The following is a 24,709-nucleotide window of genomic DNA, read 5'->3' as shown; positions in this document are numbered from 1 at the left end:
TTATCTTTTATTAAGCCAGACACTAAAGAGATTTGCAAAAATGTGAAACAGTGCTACTCTTCCTATTAAGAATTTTTGTTTGTTTAGGGAAAATAATAGTTATTTTTTGTTAAAAAATATGTTATTAGCCCTATATCTGGTGAGTTTATTATTTTAATAAAATAATAAATAGTTTTTAAATGTCATAGTTTTTGTTTGTAGTATGGTAAATATCAATAAACATATTTTTTGGGGTCCTCAGTAATTTTTAAGAGTATAAAGAAGTCCTGAGACCAAAAAGTTTGAGAATGCTGTTTCTTTTAGAGGTAGAAGAGACAAGAGTATTTGTAGGCTATTTTGAGAAGGAGCCAGTAACATGATAACATACACTCTGATACATTTTCCAGAAAATCCCTCAAATCTTCATGTAAGTGATCAGGCTATAGAAAGTACTGAGGCAAGTGGATGTGTTTGTGAAAGAAATTCATGAAGGAATTGGGCTAAGGATTCAGAGGAAACTTTAGCCTTAGATCATGGCTCTGCCATTTACTAACTGACCTCTGGGTAATCATTGTTCTACATCTCACTTTGCTCACTTTTTCAAAATGGAGATATTAGCATCAGCTTCATCAAGTTCTCATTTAAATTAAGGTACTCAGCACAATGCCTAGAGCTTTATAAATTAGTGGAGCTTTATAAATTAGTCTGATGCGCTGGCTGCACTCCATTGCTACTAAACCAGAATCTGTAGAAGTAGGGCCTAGGGATTTTTTTTTTTTAGCTCCATATGTGCTTTTGATACATAGCTATTGTGTTAAACTGCTGCTCCAGTGGAGGTGAAAATGAAAGATCTTCATAGAGGTAGTAGTTGAAGTAATGAGAATGAAGGTACTCTGGAAAAACAGAAGAGAACTTTTTAAGGGGTTAAATGGATGAAAACTAAGAAAAGACTATTGCATGAAACATGGCAATGAAAGGGTAAAATAGAACCATTGCTAAAATTGAGATATAGCTAATGAAGTTTGTTCAAAGATAGAAAAGAAGGGAGGAAGAACGGATGATCCAGGCTTGCTAGAAGGTAAAGGAGAAGAAGCCACTGACAAGAAAGGAAGAAGAATATGGGAGAAAGGGTGATGACTATGGGAATGTCTATAATAGTCAGAAATAGAAGGGACCCAGGAATAGAATTCTATCCCATACTTTTCTCCTTTTAACCAGCTTTATTCTTGTTAGTGAGATTTTTTTCATGAGTCTTTCTCACATAAGATTAAAATTTTAGTATAATAGTTGATTCTTCCTCTTTTTAAACTTTCTCTTAGCTCTACTGATTCATTTGTATTTTTTATAAATTCTTTGTTCCTCACCCAGTCTCTTATGCTGAGTGTTGCAGTTGCATCTGAAATGGTCTCACTACCTTCTCTCTTCTTTCATTCACTAGAAGGTACTGCTTCTAGACTGATGTAGTCTGATCATGAATTCTGTGACCTCCACCCCATTCCTTGTCAAGTGTAGTCTTTATCCACGCTTACAGCCCTGTGATTTGCACCCACCACGTCCATTCACTTCTTATCCTTTTCCCTAGACTGTCTCTCAATAACTGTGGTTGCCCATGTCTTTGTACTTGTCACTTTGTCTATATTCCTATTCATAGTTTGCCCGTTGTATAATAACTAGCTCAGAACCTGCTTTTTCTGTAATAGTTTTTTTTTTTTATCTTTGGAAATGTACCATACATTATATTCTGCCTTTTATTATTCTTTAGTTTTTTATATATAACAGTTTGGAAACTTTCAGTTTTTGGAGCCACACAAACTTGCACCGCAGATCATGGCTCTGCCATTTACTAACTGACCTTTGGGTAATCATAGTTCTACATCTACTTTGCTCACTTTTTCAAAATGGATATATTAGCATCAACTTCATCAAGTTCTCATTTAAATTAAGGTACTCAGCACAATGCCTAGTTCAGTTAATGGTAGCTGCTTCATTTAATATAACTAAAAATAGCAAGTAGTTGTAGATTTAATTTAAATATACAAGTTTCTCTAATAGGCTTAATCTTTGGTTGCTGTTCTAGAAGGAAATCAAACATAGAGCAGCAGTAATTTGATTTTAACATTTTATAAAAGTATACCTTTATTGCTTTTTTCCTAATTATAAAAGTAATAAAGTCAGTACCTTTAGTACTGAGGCAGAGCACCCAAGAAAGGAACAAATCTGGAAGAACTCCCTGCCACACTGAATAGCCATGCTGGTGGAATTCACTGGGAAGTGATCTGTAAGGATGATGGAGCTTAAATTCATTGGAGAATGAGCAGGGCCAGAATTAGAGTGATGCCTAGGACTGGATCTAGATAGATGCCTAGGGCCTAACATTTAAGGCGTCACTCACTCTCAGATTTTGTGCCCTAGGCGCCTCTCTTGCCTCACCATAGTCTCAGCTTGCGGGGGAGGGATAATGAGTGCCACTGGGTATCCTATGCCACAGGAACAAGCCTTGAGGTGCACACTGGAACCTGGAAGAAAAGCTCCTTCTTCTTCTAGAGTCCCTCCAGCGCCCTCTGCTGACAAAGCTTAACATCATGCCAGCTGGTAAGAGAAATGTTCCAGCAACAGAAGCCGGGCAGTAAAGAGTGAATTGGGAACTGAAAGACAATAAACTGGTAAATGGTTCAACCATGGTAATGTTTATAGGTATTCCTGATTGTCTTGTTGAATTCTGGTCTCAAAGTGGAAACACCACACTAAAGCGTTCTGGAAGTAGATAAACTTGAGAATGACATACATAATTATCTGTGTCTTATGAGAGTCATCGCACACATTGGTCCTGAGAAATTCTACAGTAAAGAAAACTGTTTAACTTCATGTAGTTTGTGAAATAAGTTGAAAGATCTATTACTATATTGCAGGTGTATAGTATGCAAGATACCATTCTAAAGACATTACCGCCAAAATTAGAATTAAGATAAGAATGCCCAGTATCACAGTTATTACTTAGCATAGTTCTTTGGAATTTCTGGCCATTGCATTAAGAAATAAAAGAATTTGAGGTGTAATTGTTGGAAGGAAGAAAACATCATTCGTGAGTGATATGACTGTCATTCAGAAATCCCAAGAAAATAATTTGAAAAAGTGTTAGAACTAATAAGTGAATTCAAGGGGATGGCTAATTAAAAGATGTCGATTAAAACCCATAGCCTTCTGTATTCCCAGGAATGCCAATATGAAAATTATTAATAGGTAAGGGATCTTTTTGTGATTGACAACAAATGTATAAAATACCTAGTAATAAGCTTAACAAGAACTGTGGAAGACCTATGGGAGGAAAAGCTTGAAACTTTACTGAGCCAAATTTGTCATAAAAGAAGACTTGGATAAGTGGAAAGATATAACATATTCCTGAAAATTATAAAGATATTAATTCTTGAAAAATTAATTATAAATTTGAAGTAATTCTTCTATCAAAGCATCAAAGGTAATTAGAATTTGACCCTAGAAAACTGATTTATGAACATGACCGTTTGTGAATGGAATAATACAGACAGCCAAAAAACACATGTAAAATGTTCATTCTCACTAGTATGCTACCAAATAAGACACGTTTTTTTCCCAAATGCTAAGTGATAAAGATTAAACAGGATAATATTCAGAGTAGTCAATGATATGGAAAGAGTGTCACCCTTATGTTTCTGGAAATATAAATAAATATATTCATTCTGGAAGGAGTTTTTATAATAAGAATCAAAATCCATAAAGATTTGCTTTACTCTTTGATACAGCATTTCAACCTTTGGAAATTTATATATTGAGGAAATAGTCATGAAAATGTTAACTGTAGTGTTATTGTAATGTTATTTATAGTATGTAACATTAGGAGTAACTTAAGTGACTAGTATGAGTATAAAAGACATGGGATTAATTTTCATAATATAGTGTTAATGTAGACTACAAGGTAGTATGTGGAGTATGAAATGTGGTTGCTAGAAGATTGACTCAATTTACCTTCTAGGCACTTGGTACTACAAAATTGTCAATTACCTCATATAGTAGTCTTGAATTGCTTAAAAACACTTGAAACTAAAAGTGTTAACTTGAAATGTATGTATACAAGTAAAAGACTAGAAAAACATAGATTATTAGTAGTAGTTATCTCTAGGCAGTGGGCTAATGGTGGTGGCTTTTATTTTCTTATTTGTATTTTATATGGTTTTAAGATTTTTTTCAATGAGTATGTTTACTTTTTCATAGTTAGAAAAAAGTATTTAAATAGATAAGACACATGATGGAAAAGCAAAGTCGGAAATGCCACATACTATAGAGATTAAAATATAGTATCTATTGGAACTTACCTGGGGACTTGCAGAAGCAGTTTGAATACAGTATGACTGAAAATAAAGAAGCCAGATTGCAACATAGTAAATAAGAGATGAGGTAGTGATTCCACTCTAGATCAGTGCCATCCAACAAATAAAATGTGAGCCACGTATTAATATTTTTTATTTGACCTTATATATCTAAAATATTGTAACTTATGATTAATATAAAACTATTAATGAAGTATTATACATTCTTTTATTATATCTCAGTTCAGACTAGTCATACGTCAAGTACTCAGTAACCATATTTGGTTAGAGGCTACCACATTGCACAAGGAAAGTTGAGGCTGTTGTGTTTGTTGAGAAAATAATGCCAGAGAGAGGATAGCTAGTGGGGAAATGTGAGAATCCTCTAGTCTTTTGCAGTCCATTACAGCAACAGAATTCTTTCCAGTACAGCTTGTTGCATCTTTAAAAATGAAATATTTTATGTAATTTTAAAGAAATGTATATTAATAGTAATACAAGAAATATCATATAAATAATAAATAAAAAAATAAAGCACTCATATCTTTCACCTTGCTTAGAAATAGAATATCCTGTGACCCCTGTGCCACTCACTTGTATTCTTAGATTACTTTTTCTTCTTTTTTTTTTTCCCTCTCCTACAGGTTTTGGTAAGAATAATCTGAGCCGTAGAGGAAGAGTGATGCCTGGAAAGAGACGTCCTTATGGAGTTATCACTGGCCTTGCAGCTAGGAAAGCAACTGGAATTCGAAAAGGAATTAGTCCTATGAATCGACCACTTCTAAGTGACAAGGTAGGATGATGACTAATCCTGAGTCCGAAATCCTTTTCCTTACAAATGAATCTTTATACAAAACAGACTCAAAGATGTAGAAAACAAACTTACACTTACTAAAGGGGAAAGGGGAGGGGAGGGATAAATTAGGAGTATAGGATTAACAGATATAAACTACAATACATAAAATAGATAAGCAAAAAGAATTTACTGTATAGCACAAGGAACTATATTCAATATATTGTAACAACATATAATGGAAAATAATCTGAAAAAATGTATATATAATTGAATCACTGAAACTAACACAATATTATAAATCAGCTATACTTCAATTAAAAAAAAGAAACACTTTTCCATTTATTTGTACTAATATTTCTGTGAATGAGCTTGAGAGTATTTTATTTGAATATTTTGATTTTCACAATGTAGTACTTTGGGGTTTATATAAAAAATTTAATAACTAAATAAAAATCATTGCCATTCATGAAGAATATCTAAATTACCACATTTTCAAATATAAATTTTTTTTTCCAGGTTCCTGACTTTCCCTGTGTGTGTGTGTGTGTGTGTGTGTGTGTGTTGTGTGTGTGTATGTATGTTTGCAGTCTTTAACAGGTTATTAAAGTATAATTTTATAATATAAAATTTATTTTAACTGTACAATTTAGTGAAATTTTAGAAAACTTAGAGTTGTACAGTCATCACAATAATCAAATTTTAGAACATTTCTATCACTCTAAAAAGAAATCTCATGTCCATTCACAGTCATACCCTTTCAGTTGCCTCAGGCAACCACTATTCTGCTTCCTGTAGATTTTCTATAAATTTACCTTTTCTGCACATTTCTTTTTTTTTTCCATTTTTCAGTTTTACTAGATAGAATTGTTACAGTTTGACTGTGCATGTGCAATATATTGCATGTATACATATATACAACATACTGCACATATTTTTTTAAATTTACATACGTACACTATTCATTATTTCTAAGAATGTTTAGAGCTTTAGCTTTTTAAACTTACATAGCTACCAAAGGAAATAAAGCCAACCATAAAATAAGAATTAATTCAAAAAGATATATACACCCCACTATTAACAGCAACATTATTTATAATTGCCAAGATATGGAAGCATCCTAAGTGTGCATCAATAGATGAATGGATAAAGAAGATGCAGCTTATGTATGTAATGAAATACAACTCACCCATAAGAAAGAAGGATATTTTGCCATTTGCAGCCCTTCATTCACTTTTTTTTCCACTTCAAAAACCAGAATTTTATAACTGACAGTAACATTTCCATTGCATCAAAAACAACAGAATACCTAGAATAAACTTAACCAAGGAGGTTATCTATGTACTCTGAAAACTGTAAAACATTGATGAAGTAAATTGAAGATGATACAAAGAAATGGAAAGATATCTTGTGCTCTTGGGTTGGAAGAATCAACATCATGAAAATGGCTGTACTACTCAAAGCAATCTACAGATCCATTGCAACCCGTGTCACAGTACTCACATTTTCACAGAACTAGAACAAAGAATTCCAAAATTTATATTGAACCATAAAAGACCCCGAACTGACAAAGCAATCTTTTGTGGGTCTTTTTCTTTCTTTCTTTTTTCTTCTTTTTGTTCTCTTTTCGTCTGGTTTGATGACTGGAGAAGTTCCTTTAACATTTGTTGTAAAGCTGGTTTGGTGGTGCTGAATTCTTTTAGCTTTTGTTTATCTGTGAAGCTCTTGATTTCTCCATCAAATCTGAACGAGAGCTTTGCTGGATAGAGTATTCTTGGTTGTAGGTTTTTCCCTTTCATCACTTTAAATATATCTTTCCAGTCCCTTCTGGCTTATAGAATTTCTACTGAAAAATCAGCTGATAACCTTATAGGAGTTCCCTTGCATGTTATTTGTTGCTTTTCTCTTGCTAATTTTAATATTTTCTCCTTATCCTTAGTTTTTGTCAACGTGATGACTATGTGCCTCAGAGTGTTCCTCTTTGGGTTGATCTTGTATGGAACTCTCTGCGCTTCCTGGACTTGGGTGACTGTGTCCTTTCTCAAGTTGGGGATGTTTTCAGTTAACTCTCCAAATTTTTTCTCAGGTCCTTTCTCTCTTCTCTTTCTGAGACCCCTGTAATGTGAATATTAGTGTGCTTCATGTTGTCCCAGAGTTCTCTTAAACTATCCTCATTTCTTTTCATTCTTTTTTCTGTTCTGCAGTAATGATCTCCACTAACCTGTCTTCTAGCTCACTGATCTGTCCTTCTGCCTCATTTATTCTATTCTTGATTCCTTCTAGCATGTTGTTCATTTCAGTGATTTTATTCTTCAACTCTGGATATTCTTTGTATTTTCCAACTCTTTGCTAAAACTTCACTCTATGCATCTATATTCCTCTTGAGTTGTCTGAATATCTTTGCCATCATTACTTTAAACTCTTTCTCAGATACATTGCCTATCTCCTCATCACTCATTTATTCTTCTAGGATTTTATCTTTGCCTTGGCCTAGGACATAGTCCTCTGTTGCCTCATATTTATCTTTCTTTTTGTATTTTTAGATAGGTTAGTTATGTTTCTCAACCTTGGAGAAATGTCCTATGCATCCCAGCAGTATACTTATCTCTTGTCACCCAAGGGTTAAGGTCCAGCTGGTCCCAGTGTTAGAATCTGGCCTGTGTTTGAGTCTCCTCCTTCCACAGGCTTTGGGATTGTTGATTTCTTGTTTCTGGTATCTGCCTCCTGAATGAGACTGGACTAGAGGTTTATGCAGATTTCCTGGCAGGAGGAGCTGTATGCCTGCCCACTGCTGGATGAAACTTGATCCTGGACCTCTTTTGGGTAGAGCCTTAGCTAGAGGCCTTTTTGGCTTAGGAAGTCTGTTCCCACCCAGTATGTTGTTTGGTCTGAGGCTTCCTTACAGGCTGTTGGATGGGGCTAGGTCTTGGTGCTAATGATTCAATCAAAATGTCAGCCTCCAGGAAAGCTCATGTAGATGAGCACTCCTGGAATGTCCGCCACGAGCTTTTATGTCCCCTGAGTGAGCTGCAGCTGTCCTCTGTGTCCCCAGGAGACCTTCCAAAACTAGCAGGCAGGCCTGGCCCAGGTTCCTATGAAATCACTGCCTCTGCCCTTGGACCTGGAGCATATGAGATTCTGTGTACGCTTCCCAAGAGAATGAAGACTCTGTTGCCCCCAGTCCCATGGGGCTCCTAGAGCTATGCACCACTGGCCTTCAAAACCAGGTGTCCTGGGGTCTCTTCCTCCTCCCAATGCTGGAACCCCGGGCTGGGGGGCCTGATGTGGGGCTTAGAACTCTCACTCCTGTGCGAGGGCCTCTGCGACTTAATTATCCTTAATTATCCCAGGGGGTCATAAGGCCTGATTATATCGTGAGCACACCCCTCCTACCATCCTGCTGTGGTTGCCTCTTTATGTTTCCAGTTGAAGAGGCTCTTTTTTGCTAGGTTCCAGTCTTTTTCTCAATGGTTGTTTAGCAGTCATTTGTGGTCTTATTTGTAGTCATGAGGAGAGGCAAGCTCGTGGTCATACCACTCCGCCATCTTAACAGGAAAAACTTCTGCACGTTTCATATACAGGCATGCCTTGTTTTACTGTCATCAACTTTATTGTGCTTCCTAAATACTGCCTTTTTTACAAATTGAAGATTTGTTGCAACCCTGCCTTGAGCAAGTCTGTTGGTGTCGTTTTTCCAACAGCATTTGCTCAGTTTCATATTGGTAATTCTTGTAATATTTCCAACTGTTCGATCATGATATTTGTTATGGTGATCTGTGATCAGTGATCTTTGATGTTATTATTGCAAGGAGATCACAACTTGCTGAAGGATTAGGTGATAGCATTTTTTTAAACATTTTTTATTGATTTATAATCATTTTACAATGTTGTATAAAATGATAGCATTTTTTAACAATAAAGTATTTTTAAGATAGTTTTTTTAGACATAATGTTATGGCACACTTAATAGACTACAGTATAGTGTAAGCATAACTTTTATATGTGCTGGGAAACCAAAAAATTCATGTGGCTGGCTTTATTGCGATATTTGCTTTATTGCAGTGATCTGGAACCAAATTGGCAGTAACTCTGAGGTATGCCTGTAAATGGAATCATACAATAATATGTCGGCTGGCATTTAGCCATAGTATTTTTGAGGTTCATCATGTTGTAGTATGTATCAGTACTTTCTCTTTTTATTACTGAATAATATTTTATTATATAGATATACTATATTTTGTTTATCCATTCACCACTTGATGGATACTGTGGTGGTTTCCACTGTTTTGGGTATTGCAAATTTTTTTGCTGTTAATATCACCTGTAAGTCTGTAATGGACACAGGTTTTCATTTCTCTTAGGTTTAAAGAGTTACAATTATTTACCCACCATAAGTTAACTACTTTTCAAATTTTAACTGAATTTTTATTTACATCTTAATGAGTAATTTTTGAATTGGCTAAATGAAGCATTCCTGAAAATAGTTTCACAGATGGGTTTCTTTAGCTTCTTATGTTTAGTAAATCTAAGCCACCAAATCTGTTCCACTGTTCTGTTTTTAAATCCTTTTGATTTCTCTGATTATGAAAGTAATACACATTTGTTAAAAAAAATTCAGGACATTCATTTCTTAAATTACTTAAATGTGTGTGTTCTGGTTAACTACAACTGTCTTCACCTCTTAACTTTTCAATTCTGCTACCACCAACAGCTATTCTTTAAAACTTTATCACAGAACTAGCTCTAGAAAAATTTTAAATTACCACATGTGGTAGTCTTTTGAGTTGTTTGAAAATAGTGAAAATTGAAAGTGTTAAATTATTGTATACTCAGAATGCACTGAAGATCCACTTATTCAAAGTTTGAATGATTTTGGAAAAGGTATATTTCTTAAGAACCCTTTTTTAACCTGAATATAGATTAATGTCTGATCAGGAGAGAATATAGTGAGTGCTACAGATCACTTTCTAGCAAATAACCAGCCTTTTCTAGTCATTAAACAAACTACCTAAATAATTTAATTGTCTTTGAATTGCTACATATACTTGGAAATTTCCTTTAAAAAAGTCTTGACCATAATTAGACTTTTCGTTACTTTATCTCTGCCTTTCCATACTTTATATGAATTAGTGAGATTTTATGTCAATAAAATTGCATTTTCTTACCTATGAAGTGAATTACTAAGTAAGGAAAGATAGCATACTTACTTACATTACTAGTATTTACTGAGAGAACAAATGACTGTGCTAGGAGAGGAATGGTTGTTTCTAAGAATGAATTTTCTTTTTATTTAGAATCAACTTAAAATATCTGCCAAGTGAAAGTTGAGTTTAAGTTCTTAAGGGATTCTTCTACCTGAATATATAACCTTGTCAATGTCAGTTCTATAACTTTTCCCTTTTAGATTCAGAATTTCCCAAAGCTGAGGATATGTTCTATTTTGTGTAACTTTTAAGTTGACTCTAATAATACTAAATCTTTTAGTGCTTCTGTGAACTTAAAAAAAAAATTGTTGTTGCTGCATATTTACCAGTTATTTTCTGCTAATGGGTAGTTTTAGTCATTTGTCTGATTTTGACGGTTTATAAATACCTTATCTTCATACTGTGGAATTCTATTCAACAATAAAAAAGGAATAAATGTTAATACACAGGACAGCATGGATACATTTCAAAACGTCATTCTAAGCAAAAGAAGTCAAACACCAAAGACTATGTACTGTGATACCATATATTTGAAATGGTAGAAAAGGCTAAATGGTAAGTGACAGATAAGTTATTGCCTGGGGTGAGAGTCAGGTGAAGGAAGGGAATTGACTTGGGGGAAGCACAAGGAAACATTTTAGGGTGAAGGTACTTGATTGTGATGTGCATACATGATTATATGTAATTATCCAAATTTATTTAACTGTACACTTAAAATTTTGTGTATAATAATACTTTAATAACATTAAACTAAATAGTTTCTTTCCCTCAAGGAATAATTTTTTATATCAAAATGGTGTGAGAAAAACTTACTCCCTAGATTTTGTGAACACTTTTATACACATGTACAAACCTTAGATCCTTGGAACACAAATTCACCATGTATTAATGGTTTGTTACAACTTTTATCCTTGTATTCATCATTTTACTCACGTTGACTGAATACTCAGTATATCCTAGATGCAAGGGATTCTTCAGTAACTCAATAGAAAATCGCTGTACTCATGGAGAACTCAAGTGACTATTATATAAATTATCACACAGATAACTGTATGATTATAGTATGGCAGATACTTTGAAGGAAAGTAATATGTGACAATAACGTCATGGAACTTTCACATTTACCTATAAAATAGTCCTTGGTGTTATTATTAAAGACAGAATACAAAGCTCAGAATGGGCCACTGTTAGTCTGATTTCACAACATTTCTCCTATATTCTTGGTATTTTTTATCACTGTTTTTCAATTTCTTTTACAAATGTTTATGAAAATGAGAACTTCTAATTTTTGTGTTTTTTAGTCAGTTGATATTTATGAAGTACTTTTCATATGCTTAAAATATAAGGGAATCCAGGTTAAGTATAAGATACGGTCTGTATTGTCAAAAGACTTTTGGAAAGATTTCATGGAAAGTGTGGAAACCTGAATTAGACGTTAATGATGGATTGAATTAATATATGTGGAGGGGGAAAAAATAGACATTTCATGTGCTTGTTTGCTATGATACTGATTTTCTTAATTCCTTTTTTTTTCTGTAGCCATTTCTAGTCAGGCTTCTTTGCTACCACAGCCTCCTCTTTTTTTTCCTTCTCACACATTAGTTTCAGAACTTGGCTGTTTTATCCCTTCACTTGATATAAAAAATCATATTAATATAAAAGATTCCTTAGTTTACATCTCTGGCTCTCTGATTCTCCTCTTGAGCTCCAGAGCCATGTTTCTTCATCACCTGTGCATCACCCGGAGTACTTCAAACTGAACATATCCAAAATAGAAAAAATACATTCATCTGTGTGAATTTTTCTTTGGTTACAAGTATCTTAAGTATAATGTGGTTATCTTTTTTGTCCGTAGACTAGAAATACTCAAGTTGTTTTGGCTTTTCTGTCTCTAACCTGTACATCTAAGCAGTGGTCAGTCACTGTCCATTCTGCCTCAGAAATGTTTGTTGTAGTAGGGTATAGAGCAAAAAGCAATCCAATTAACATAGTTTCTTGCCTTCTGAAAGAATATAGAACGGTATTTTCCAGCGTTAAAAAGGAAGGCAAACCTTCTGAGACAAAATGAAGTGCAGAGAAAACCAGTTGCAGTTCTCAAGAGACCTAACCAGTTAAATAGAAAGTAAGTACTCAAATACAAGACAATAATATGTTATCCTTCATAAATAAAGATGCACTTCTTGTGCTGAGTGTTCAAAGGAATGGATTTTCAGTGATGCTTGTAGTTATTTGGTCATTTTCAATACAGACATTTAGGATGTCTATCTACACATCTGATATGGAAGCATTCAGTAATAGCTTTCTTATTTTTTAGATCCAGTGTTACTGATGAGTTTAACTAATATTAAACTTTTTAAAAAAGCCTCTCTTGACATATAGAATAAAATTGTAAAAGATGATTGTTTTGGTAAAAACATCTCAGCCAGAATTATTCAAAATTGAGAATTCTGAAAGCTGAATTTGTTACACAGTCTCAATGGCTCTTAATAGAATGTATTATTTGCAGGAAATGCTAACTAGAAAAAAATTCTCATGAATGCTTCTTAAGCTGAAATTATTTTTGTATTAAATTGAAAATATAACAAAACTTTAAAATTGTGACCTATTGTTATGACATTCTATTCTCTGTAAGGGTAAAGTGGACAGACAGGAAGTTAAGTCTGTGAAGTTTTATTATTTCAGCTTCAAATACCATTTATTCATCTCTTGTAGACGATAATTCAGAACAACAAAACCCTGAAATGAAGTTTTTGTATAACTGGAATGGCTACAATTGCAGTTTTACTTCATTATCATCTCTTTTTGTTTTGGGAATCATTTGGGAGTACTTCTTGGAAAAGGGGAACTTCTCAAATGAGAGCTTGTTAACTACAAGAGCTATTAATGAGCCCATGTTAATTGGGCTGGCAAGGGAAATTTTGCATTTGAGCTTCTATAAGATTGGTGGTAAGATGAGGTGACACCTGTTAAACATTTATTTATAAAAATAAATAAGTAGATAAATGTGAAATTTGTTTTCTCATATTTTACCAACTTTCTATAGAAACTAGAAGGAAATTGGTGAAAATCAAGTCAAACATAATTAAGATTATATTGTTTTGTGCAAGAAAGGAGCAAACAGTGGAAGAGTGTAAGTTTCTATGTGATTTATAATAATATATGAAGGCTTCTGTGCGGAGGAGAGAAAATTGGAAAAGATCTTATGTTTCAAGATTTCATTTTTGGTTTTCCGCAGTTTCGCAATGATGTGCCTAGGTGTGATTTTCTTTGTAATAATTTTGTTAATCTGTACATTTTTTATCTTTTACCAAATTTAGGAAATAGCATTTAAATTTTATTTTTAATGTCTTCACAAGAGACCTTAAATGTTGGAACATTAGAAAGTTGAATATATGAAAGATGAATTAGTTCAGAATTAACCAGATTATTATGTAATATGCTACAGAGGGAGATACTTGTAAATCAGATCGCAGTATCTTCAGGTAAACAAGGATATAATTCAGAGTCCTTGTGTAGTATACCTTCGTGAGTCTTTAGTGTACCTCAAATTTTCAGCCTATGAGTTTTAACTATTTTTGCTTTTTTCTTCTCAAGATGTTTGAAAGTTGTTAAGTGGCCTAGACTGTTCATGGTTTATGTGTTTTTGTTGCAGAAATAACATTCCAGCCAATTTTACCAGAAGTGGAAATAAATTAAGTCATCAGAAGGACACTCGTCAGGCAACTTTTCTTTTCAGAAGAGGCCTTAAGGTATAAAAAACCCTTGGCAGTGTTTTCTTTTTACCCAAACAAAGGATCCTGAACATCCACCTTAAATAATCCTCAGGAATAGATATGGCCCCTGAATGAGGTAGAGTTTGGGTTTAGGATATGGAGAACATGACATTAGATTAATTCTTTTTTTTTTTCTCCTGTTCTCTCTTCTATTGTCCTCAATGGCAATGTCTTGTAAGAATTTGACATGTTATTTAGGGATAAACTTGTTTTTACTACTTGTTCTGTTACTGGAACCCCAACAAAGAAGTGTTGTCAGAATAGGCACATACTCCTTTCCTGCATTTGTACACACACTACACTGGTTTAAAGTTACAGAGGAGGATAGGTCTTTGGATTCAAGTCCTCTGCTTTCTGTGGGATCTACTGCTTTTTTTTTCCCCTTCAGGTTCAGGCCCAGTTGAACACAGAACAACTGCTAGACGATGTAGTAGCAAAGAGAACTCGTCAGTAAGTTTCAATTTGTTTTTCAAGATGTCATTTCAAAACTCCCAGAATACTAGGTAACCCAATTACTGTGTGCCCCAGTTAAAGAGAAATTAAATGAGACCCAAAGTAGATTAACCATTGAGCCTGAAATAAATAAATCCTATTTTGTTTTTGTCTGTTTTTTCCCTCAAAACTTTTGCATTTTCCCATATCAGTGTTGTAACAATTTTAGCACCAAATACATTATTCTATTCAAAAAAATTTTTTAATGCCTGTTTATTCCTTTTTAATGAAATAGCTCTTTATTTTCTATAACTACTTTCATACAAATGAACCTATTCAGGCAATAAATAGAGCTTCTGGAAAATGTGTAAATTTTTAAGAACAATAGGATGTTTTCTTTTCACATACTCTTTTTTTCCCTTTACCCCATAAAGGTTTTTTTAAGAATATATTTTTGTCTATTAGAATTATACTTCTCAAGTGTGAGACATAACATTCCATTAATATGATCAGTTTTTGAGATGAAATAATTTAACATTATGGCTACTTCTGAGGAAACAAAACATAAAACTTGATCATGGTCCAGATATGATGCCATCTAAAATGGGCATGGTTTTGAGCAATCAGAATATAAGAAGGACAACTATTTGAACTTGATGCTAGCAGTATTCTTTTGCACAGGAGTCAAACATTGGAAACCGTAAGGAAAGAAATGGTAATCATGGCCTAATAGCTTCTGCAATGAACAGTATTTACATAATTGTAATAATATAAATGCTGTTTACTTGTTTTGAACTTTGAGAGTCAATCTGTAGCACAAAGCACAGAATTCTTAATTTGGTAACATTGTAATATTAATGTTAGATTTTACCAACATAAATATCAAAGTACAGCTGATGGAAAGTGGAAAGTACAAAGTGGGAGAAGAGGTGGAAGGAAGGAATTATAGATACTACTGTCCTTTCATACGAAGTGAAAAGGGGATGATGTCAAGAGACACTGTTGAAAAAGATTTAAATATATTTAAAAGTTATAATAGAAATAAAATAATGATGTAGCCATCAAAACTTTAGGGGTAGGAAGGGAAACTAGAGGATAGTGTGATGAGCTGAATCCTTACCATAGTAAGTTATTATTACATAAACATCTTGCTTAGTGAACTGGAGGTAGCTAGCAAGCAGCAAAAACAGGAAAGATTGAAAAGTGTTCCCTCTGGGGAGAAGGGATGGGAAGGATAGTGGGGAAACAGACTGTTGCTTTTCATTGGCAACCTTTCTGTATTTGATGTTTTTTTTTAAGGTACATATATTTGTTAACTAAAAAACATTTAATAAATTCAGGTGTCCAGTTCCTACACCCAGGATGCTGATTGATTAATGGTGGGGCCCAGGTATCTGTATTTCCTAAAAGCTAAGAAAAAATAATGGCTATTTTAAAATGTATGTTTTTATGTGGAATACACTATAAGATTTATAAACTTCCATTTTAATGAAGTTTTTGGTTTTTTGAAACTAGGTGGCGGACTTCCACCACAAATGGAGGAATTTTGACTGTATCTATTGATAATCCAGGAGCAGTGCAGTGCCCAGTGTAAGTCTTTTCTTTATTTTGCAAAAATTATAACCTCTCAGTACATAAGATCATAGGAAAGTATTCATCTTCTCCTCAGATGATGTCCAAGGTAGGGTAAACTGAGACAAGAATAAAAGTAATACTTACGGTACAACACGGAAATAATATAGTATAAGGTTAAAAGTGAAAGCTCCCTAGATTTCTTTTTCTACGGCCCCAAAGTAACCACTTTTAACAAAATCATATATTCATTTAAAAAATTTGGTGCATGTATAACATAATACGTACATATGGTTTTTTTGTGTGTGATCATAAATGAGGTAATACAATACATACTTGCTTCCTTCTCCCCCCTAATATATTTTGCACTTCTTTACTTTCCAGTACATAAAGATCTACCTTCTTTTTAAAGACTTCATAGTGTATTCTTTTATATCTGGATGACCATTCCATTATATTTATTGCGTTACAAGCTTTCTAGGTTGAGGCTGGAAGTGATGTTGCCTAAGGTATGGAGGGTGAGCTCAACTCCAGTTTGTTGGGGGAGATGTGAGACTTGCAGCACTGGGCTGGAGGTCAATGATGTATTCCAAGAAAGTTCTAATGCCATATTGTTAAATCCAACCTGATAGTTGACCTAGCCATGGAAAGTCTCATTGGATCCTCACTAGACCATAACATAACTGGTACTCTTAAACTTTTCCCATCAAAAAGTATCAGGAATGAAAATCTAAGCTATATACTTACCACTTAGAGTCCTGTACCAGCCAGCTGTCGAGCAGATTGGCTGGTTTCTTTGATCATCAAACAGACATTCTCAAGCTTCTAACACAGCAGAGGAAAATGTCTCTGTGTTGATGTTCTTCACAATATGTGTGTTGCCCATTAGTAGGTAATGAAGTAAATTCTGTGAGTCACAGTGAACATATTTTAAAAAGAAAATTAAATATTAAATATTAAAAAAAAACTTTCTGTATTTACAGAGTTTCTTTTATGTATCCAGCCATTTTAATGATTGAAGTGAAAACGTAGGATGATTCTCTTAAGATTTTAGAGGTTGCTTTATTTTGGTAGATGATCATGACCTGGAAATTACTAATTACTCCAATTTGTTGAAAAGTTTATAGTTCTACTTACATAGATTCTGTGAGCAGTTTATAAATTTTAGTCTCTAGATTAGTCAGTTAAGAATCAAGTATTTTTTTTAATTCAGCAAGGTTGCAGGATACAAGATTAATATACAGAAAAACAGTCTTGTTTAAAATTGCTATTAAAAAAACCTGGAATAAACTTAAACAAGGAAGTGAAAGACCTATATGCTGAAAACTATAAAACACTAATAAAGGAAATTGAAGATGATTCAAAAAAATGGAAAGATAATCCCATGTTCTTGTATTGGAAGAATTAATATTACTTAAGTTGCCATACTACCCAAAGCAATCTACAGATTTAATGCAGTCCCTATCAGAATGTTGCCTAAGGTATAGACATTTTTCACAGAACTAGAACAAAAAATCCTAAAAATGTTTATGGATCTACAGGAGATCCAAATTACCAAAGCAATCCTGAGAAAAAAGAACAAAGCTGGAGATAAAACTCTTATCAGACTTCAGACTGTACTACAAAAGTATAGAAATTGAAACAGTCTGGTACTGGCACAAAAACAAACACACGGATCAGTAGAACAGAAAAGAGAGCTCAGAAATAAAGCCACACACCTATGGTCAATTAGTCTATGACAAAGGAGGCAGAAGTATACAATGAAGAAAAGACAGTCTCTTCAACAAGTGGTGCTGGGAAAACTGGAAGGCCACATGTAAAACAATGAAATTAGAACATTCCCTCACACTGTATACATAAACTCAAAATGGTTTAAAGACCTACATTTAAGATATGAGACCATAAAACCCCTAGAAGAGAACATACATGAAACACTCTGACATAAATTGTAACTAATACTTTTTCAGATTAGTCTCCCAAGGCACAAGAAATAAAAGCAAAAATAAACAAATGGGGCCTAACTAAACTTAAAAGCTTTTGTACAGCAAAGGAAACCTATCAACAAAATGAAAAGACAACCTATGGAATCGGAGAAGATATTTGCAAATGATGCAACTGACAAGAAGTTAGTATCCAAGATATTCAAACAGCTCATAGAGTTCAATGTCAAAAAACCCAAACAATCCAATCAAAAAATGGAGCTTCTGCTATTTTTCTGACTAGACATTTTTCCAAAGAAGACATACAGATGGGTATCAGGCACATGAAAAAATGCTCAACATTATTAATTATTAGAGAGATGCAACTCACAACCACAGTGAGAGACTACCTCACACCTGTCAGAATAGCCATCATCAAAAAGTCTACAAATAACTTGGAGAGGATGTGAAAAGAGCAGAACCCTTGTACACTGTTTGTAAATTGGTGCAGCCACTGTGGAAAACAGTATAGAAGTTCCTTAAAAAACTAAAAATAGAATTGCCATATAATCCAGCAATTCCACTCCTGAGTATGTATCTGGAAAAAACAAAGACACTAATTCAAGACACTGTGTACCCCAGTGTTCATAGCAGCACTATTTTCAATAGCCAAAACATGGAAGCAACCCAAGTGCTCATCAATAGATGATTGGCTTAAGAAGATGTAGTGTGTGTATGAAATATAGAATATATACAGTGGAATATTACTCAGCCATAAAAAGAATGAAATACTGTCATTTGCAGCAGTGTGAATGGACCTAGAGAATGTTATGCCTTGTGAAATAAGTCAGAGGAAGACAATATATGATATCACTTTTATGCAGAATCTGAAAAATATAAATGAATGTACATACAAAGCAGAAACAGACTCACAGACATAGAAAACAAACTTGTGGTTACAAAAGGGGAGGGGGAAGGAGCAAATTAGGGGTATGAGATTAATAGATACAGACTTATTATATACAAAATAGATAAGCAACAAGGATATATTGTATATTGTAACAACCTATAATGGAATATAATCTGCAAAAATACTGAGTCACTGCTGTACATCTAAAACTAACACAATATTGTGTAAATCACCTATACTTTCACAGTATACAGTAAATAAAGTAGCCCTCACACATTTGAACATGTGTACAAGTCAAGATGTCTTGTATACCAAATGATTTATTTTTCTTCTTTTGATTGTTAAGCTGGTCTCATTTAATTTTAATTTTTTCCTAACAGAACTCAGAAACCACGATTAACTCGTACTGCTGTACCCTCATTCTTGACAAAACGAGAGCAATCTGATGTAAAGAAAGTTCCTAAAGGTGTCCCCCTACAATTTGACATAAATAGTGTTGGAAAACAGGTAAATTTTTTTTTCTGTATTTCTTTGGGCCAATCACTGAAAATATTTTAGTTCACAAAACAAATGTTGTATAATTAATTATATAGGGTGTCCTAACTTTCCTCAATCCTAAGAAACCACTGGTCTATCTATTTTCTGTCTCCAGATTTGCCTATTTTGGACATTTCATATGAATGTTATCATGCAATATGTGAACTTTTGTGATGGGCTTTTTTCATTTAGCATAGTGTTTTCATGGTTTCTTTATAGTGTGTATCAGTATTTCATTTCTTTTTATTGCTGAATAATGTTCCATCATATGGATATAACATTTATTTATCAGTTGATGGACATTGGGGCTGTTTCCATTCTTTAGCTATTGTCAGTCATGCTCCTCTGAACATTCATGTACATATGCTCATGCAAAAACCTGTACATTTATGTTTTTGTGTGAGTATATGTTTTTATTTCTCTTGGGAAATATCTAAGAGTGGAATAACTAGATCATATTGTAACTATGTGTTTAACTTTTTGAGGAGGTACCAAATTGCCTTCCAAAGAAGTAGCTGTAGTACTATTCCTATCAACATGTTTAAAGGTTCTAAATTTCTCCATGTCTTTGTCAACATTTGTTATTACGTCACTTGATTGTAAACATTCAGATGCACATGAAGTGGTAAATCTCACACGGTTTTGACAGTTTTTGTTTTAACCTTATATCTTGTAATCTTGCTAAAATTAGTAATTATATAGATTCCTTAGGATTTTCTATGTAAACAATTATGTTATTCTCCAAGTTTCTTTCCAATCTTTAAACTTTTTCTTTTTCTTATAATGGCCAGGACCTTCTGTACTATGTTGAGAGCATGTATGCTTGCCTTATTTCCAGGCTTGAGGAGAAAGCATTAAATTTCTCAGTGTTAAGTATGATGTTACCACTAGTTTGATTTTTGTTGTTTTTGTTTTTGGAAGGGAGTGGTAATTAGGTTTATTTACTTATTTTAATAGAGATACTGGGGATTGAACCCAGGACCTCATGCATGCTAAGCATGTGCTCTACCACTGAGCTTTATACCCTTTCCCCACCAGCAGGTTTTCAGTAGATTCTTTTTATCAGATTGAGGGAGTTCCCTTTCTATTAGTAATTTGCTGAGAATTTTTATCGTGAACGGGTGTTGCATTTTGTCAGATTTTTTTGTTTGTGTCCACTGACAGAAGAATCTGTGGAGTTGAAGATAAGTATGGAAAGAAATTTGACCAAATTTATTTTGCTTATTTTTATTTTATGACTTGTTACTTTCCTTTCAGAAATGATGAAATGTAATTTGGGTGCTTTTTCTATCATTAATCAAAACCAGATTTTGATTTGAATTTGACTTAAATTTCTGTTATGAGCTCACCAAAATGCAAGAAAATTTGTTTCAAAATACAAGTCTAAAAAACTTTTATCAGAGGCATCTCTAGAGTTGGTGGCACTGTTTGCAGAGCCTAAAAATAATTTAGATAGAGAAATTTTTGGATATATGACCTATAAGCATTATAATATATGTGTTTTATATAGTGTATAATGTAGGCATTATGGTGGTTAGGAGATAGGGATTCTGAGTCAAGTTTAAATTCTGGAACTCCAAGTGGGCAAGTTAACTAACTTCTCTAAACTTCACCAGATTTACCTGTTTTGTATGGTTTTTGTTAGAATTAAGTGAGTTCATACACCTGAATATTCAGGAAATGTTAGCTATTATTACTGTGAATTATGTTAACATAATTGTTTCAAAGTAAGGTGTGTCTTACAGTCAAGTTGTTAATTTTTGTTTTGTTTTGTTTTGTTTTGTTTCTGTAGACAGGGATGACTTTGAATGAGCGATTTGGGATCCTGAAGGAACAAAGAGCCACTCTTACTTTCAACAAAGGAGGAAGCCGCTTTGTAACCGTGGGATAGATCCCGTGTCAAAGGGACTTTGGAGTGATGACTCTTAAAAGTTGAATTTCTTCGAGTTCATTACAGAAGTTCAAGAAACTTTATTTCAAGATATTCACAAGGCTAAATAACCTTTATTTTTATTTTTGAAGTTGTGTGTGTGTTTTTTTTAAACATGTATAAAAAATGCCCTGAAAGAATTACAGGGAATATAACTATATGTTCTTAAAGATTTCATGGTTGGCTCAGACAGAACAATTCTCTATTTGACTTTTTTTGGTTCCTCATGCAGCAGAAAGAAAGCAGAAGGATAGAAAGTAATTATTTTTATGATAGTGATATTTAGGATCTCTTCATCTTTGCCCATTTTTTACCCTTGCCATGGTAAATCTTGGTCTTCAGAAATATGAGTAAGTCCCTTCGTTGCTGTCATTTATCCTTTAATAATGTTGATGTAATAAGTGCAGTTAACTTTATTAGGGATATAAACAGTTTATTAGAATTTCAGTTTTCGAATTTAAGATTTATGGGAATATCTGGAACTTGATTCATTTTTCAGATAACTTCAGGTTAATCCTCCAGAGTTATAAATCTTTAATGCTGAACTTTTAACAAGAAATGTGACTCTAAGCATTAGTCTCAGTTCAAAATGTTGGTATTTGAAGGCTGTAAATTTGTGTTTAGAAAGTTATCTGTTAGAGCCTCGGAGGAGGAAGGTCCAACATAAAAATCTGACAATTTGTGTTTAGTAAATGAAGAAAACATGAAAGTAGTAGCAGGTGGAAGACAGGTAACTGAGGTGAAAAACTGTAAAACCTAGGTCATAGGTATACTGTTTGGATTTACTGTGTTTAGTCTAGGGTCCACAGATTCTTCAAATGATACTTAGAATAATTATAATTATTAAAATGAATTGAGTCCCTTAGATATTTTGATAGTAAAATTAGCCATAAAATCCCAGACTTCTTATTCAAAAAGTTATAAGCTTTTCAGTTTGCTAAATTAAACAGTGTACAGCAGCTCCAAAAATAAAAATATTCTTGTATATGTCATAAGGTAAAAAATGCAAAATGATAATAGAGTTACATTGTAACCTTATTTTGTACCTTTGACTCTGATTTCTTGTATAAAGTTCAAGCAGTTTATGGTGAGAAAAGAGTTTTTCTCCCCCATACTCTGGAAGGTTAGGATGAGTTAGTTTGTTGTGCCAAGCTAGTGCTAAAAGTCCTCAGATGGTTATAGACTGTAAGTTGTGGTATAAAGGCAAAAGGCAGCAAAATATTCAAGCTACAGGTTACAGTTTTGGTCATTTTGAAGCTTAACTTTTTGGTTTGCTCTAATGTTAAAACCTCTAAGTAGGTGTTAGTTTCCCTACAGTGTATTAGTCTTGATTTTCCCTATATAAAATACAAAACAGAACATTGAGTTATGGCTCCTGCCTGCCTTGTGTATACTACATTGTTGTCTCTTATGCTTCTTGGGTTACTTGATTTATTCTAGCCACGGAAAGCTATCAATAACAGTTTCATGCTTATACCAAAGAATTAAGTCTGATCCTTAATATCTGGTATTTTGCTTGTAAGTCTACTAATAAGGGGTTGTTGGAATCTAGTCAATTTGAAAATAAACTCTAGTCTCTCTTTAGGCCAAGAACTCATTGCAAAACATTTTTGCAAGTATGAATCCTTAGATTTGATCCATGGACAATTCATATTAGACTGGTTTAGAATTACTGGTAGCTTATTTTAAAGCAAAAGAAAAACAACTGAGCACGAGTTTGTGTCTTTAGAACAGTGTGTGAGAATATGCTATAAAGATGTTTTGTTTGTTGTTATTTTAAATATTGTACAGAGCTATTACTAATGCCTTTTTTTGGGAAAACCTTAAAAATTGCCCCAAATATTAAGTGCATCAAAATGTCTTTGGTATATTAAACTTTTGCTCTTCATGCATCTGTAATTTCATTTTTTAAAATATAATATCTTGCCTTTATTACAACCAAATTAAAATTCTTGAGTGTTAACATGTATATAAACAAAAGAATATGCTTTTGGAGGAAAATTTTCCTTTCTTGGAATTTGGTTGTAGTCATCCTTTTTTCAGTTCTTAAAGTTTTTTTAAAAACAGGATGCAACTTAAAATTCCCTTTGCATCAAGGTGTATACAAAACATTGATGCAGTGCATCACAAAATGAAAGTTTGTACTTGATGAGGAGATGATTTACACTGTACTTTTTGGTGTTTTTTGGAAAAGTTACATTTAGATCTATTCTGAAGCTTTTCATTTTTAACAAATAAAATATTACAGGTCTCACATGATTTATTCTTAGCTGTAAAGATTGAGTTGTGGTTTTTAGATTGTTGTGTTACAAAGAACTTCGTAGTGACTATAATTTTTAGGGTTTGAAAAGCTACCTACCAATTAAATTGGTAAATCAGTCTACATTCATATTGGTATCCCATTAATTGTCTTTGCCTATTTCATTCATAGCTCCAACAGGAACTAGCCAGGAGGAGTTAAAATAGAGAATTGAATTTACTTAGAATGCAGAATATTAGGCTGGGTGAGCATTTAGAGATCATCCAGTTTAACCCTTCTTTTTACCTCTTGATTCAGTGAGACCCAGCTTTTCAAGACTTGTGTGTGGCAGAGTCATCTTTTAAGCTCAGATCTTTTAATTCTCAATGCATAATAAACTGTTCCTATGAATTGAACACCAACAGAAAGTAGTGGAATGGTGTGTGGCTTGTCAGATCTCTTAAGAAGTGGTAGCAGCTATGCTTTAGCATTTATAGCATGGTAAGTAAATACACTCTGCCAGTGATGATTATGAGATTTCATCACTTTGGTATTCAAGTTAGGTAGGCTAATTAGAAAAGACCAGTGTTCCTAATCAGACATTACATATTTTTTCCTAATAGACATAAACTTCACTACAGTTTTAATTATAAGCAAGTATTTATAAAATACTTGTAAGTGTGAAGAAACTTAAGAGACTTTATTGCCCAATTGTTATTTTTTGTTGCAATAGGTATATATGTATATCATATTTTGCTGTCAGTAGCTTTAAATTCACACGACATGCACAGTGTTAGGATAATTTTTGTTCTGATTTATATTTACTGTAAGGAGATAAGAGTGAAGAAATAGCTGACTTTGCACTTCAGAGAATGAATACCATATGAATGCAGGCAGTATTAGGACAAAATGATGTCTTCATTTCTGATCAATATACCTTTGAACTTTCATGAGAGTTACATGATTATTTGTGTTTTGCCTCTGTTAAAAAAAAATTAAACGTGATTTAAGCTTTCCTTAAAAGCGAGTTCTTTTTGCATAGATCAATTTGGAGGTAGCCCTTTTTTTTGAAATGACA

At 33.4% G+C, this 24,709-nt stretch overlaps 1 protein-coding gene across 2 annotated transcripts in view; it reads left to right on the top strand.

The window, feature by feature from the left end:
* The window catches only part of FYTTD1 (forty-two-three domain containing 1), a 31,191-nt gene extending 7,911 nt beyond the window's left edge, over positions 1 to 23,280 (top strand). For both annotated transcript variants that reach the window (XM_010959340.3, XM_010959341.3), the window contains exons 3-9: positions 4,967 to 5,115; positions 12,329 to 12,441; positions 13,972 to 14,068; positions 14,481 to 14,542; positions 16,040 to 16,114; positions 19,306 to 19,432; positions 21,255 to 23,280. In XM_010959340.3, coding sequence (XP_010957642.2) covers positions 4,967 to 5,115; positions 12,329 to 12,441; positions 13,972 to 14,068; positions 14,481 to 14,542; positions 16,040 to 16,114; positions 19,306 to 19,432; positions 21,255 to 21,353 — 722 coding nt within the window. In that variant the 3' untranslated portion in view covers positions 21,354 to 23,280. The remainder of the gene's footprint in view (positions 1 to 4,966; positions 5,116 to 12,328; positions 12,442 to 13,971; positions 14,069 to 14,480; positions 14,543 to 16,039; positions 16,115 to 19,305; positions 19,433 to 21,254) is intronic.
* The last annotated feature ends 1,429 nt before the right edge of the window (positions 23,281 to 24,709 follow it).

The sequence above is a fragment of the Camelus bactrianus genome, chromosome 1 (assembly GCF_048773025.1).
Source record: "Camelus bactrianus isolate YW-2024 breed Bactrian camel chromosome 1, ASM4877302v1, whole genome shotgun sequence".
Taxonomy (NCBI): Eukaryota; Metazoa; Chordata; class Mammalia; order Artiodactyla; family Camelidae; genus Camelus; species Camelus bactrianus.
Note: the sequence above shows the minus strand (reverse complement) of the source record. Positions and strands in the feature narration are given on the sequence as shown.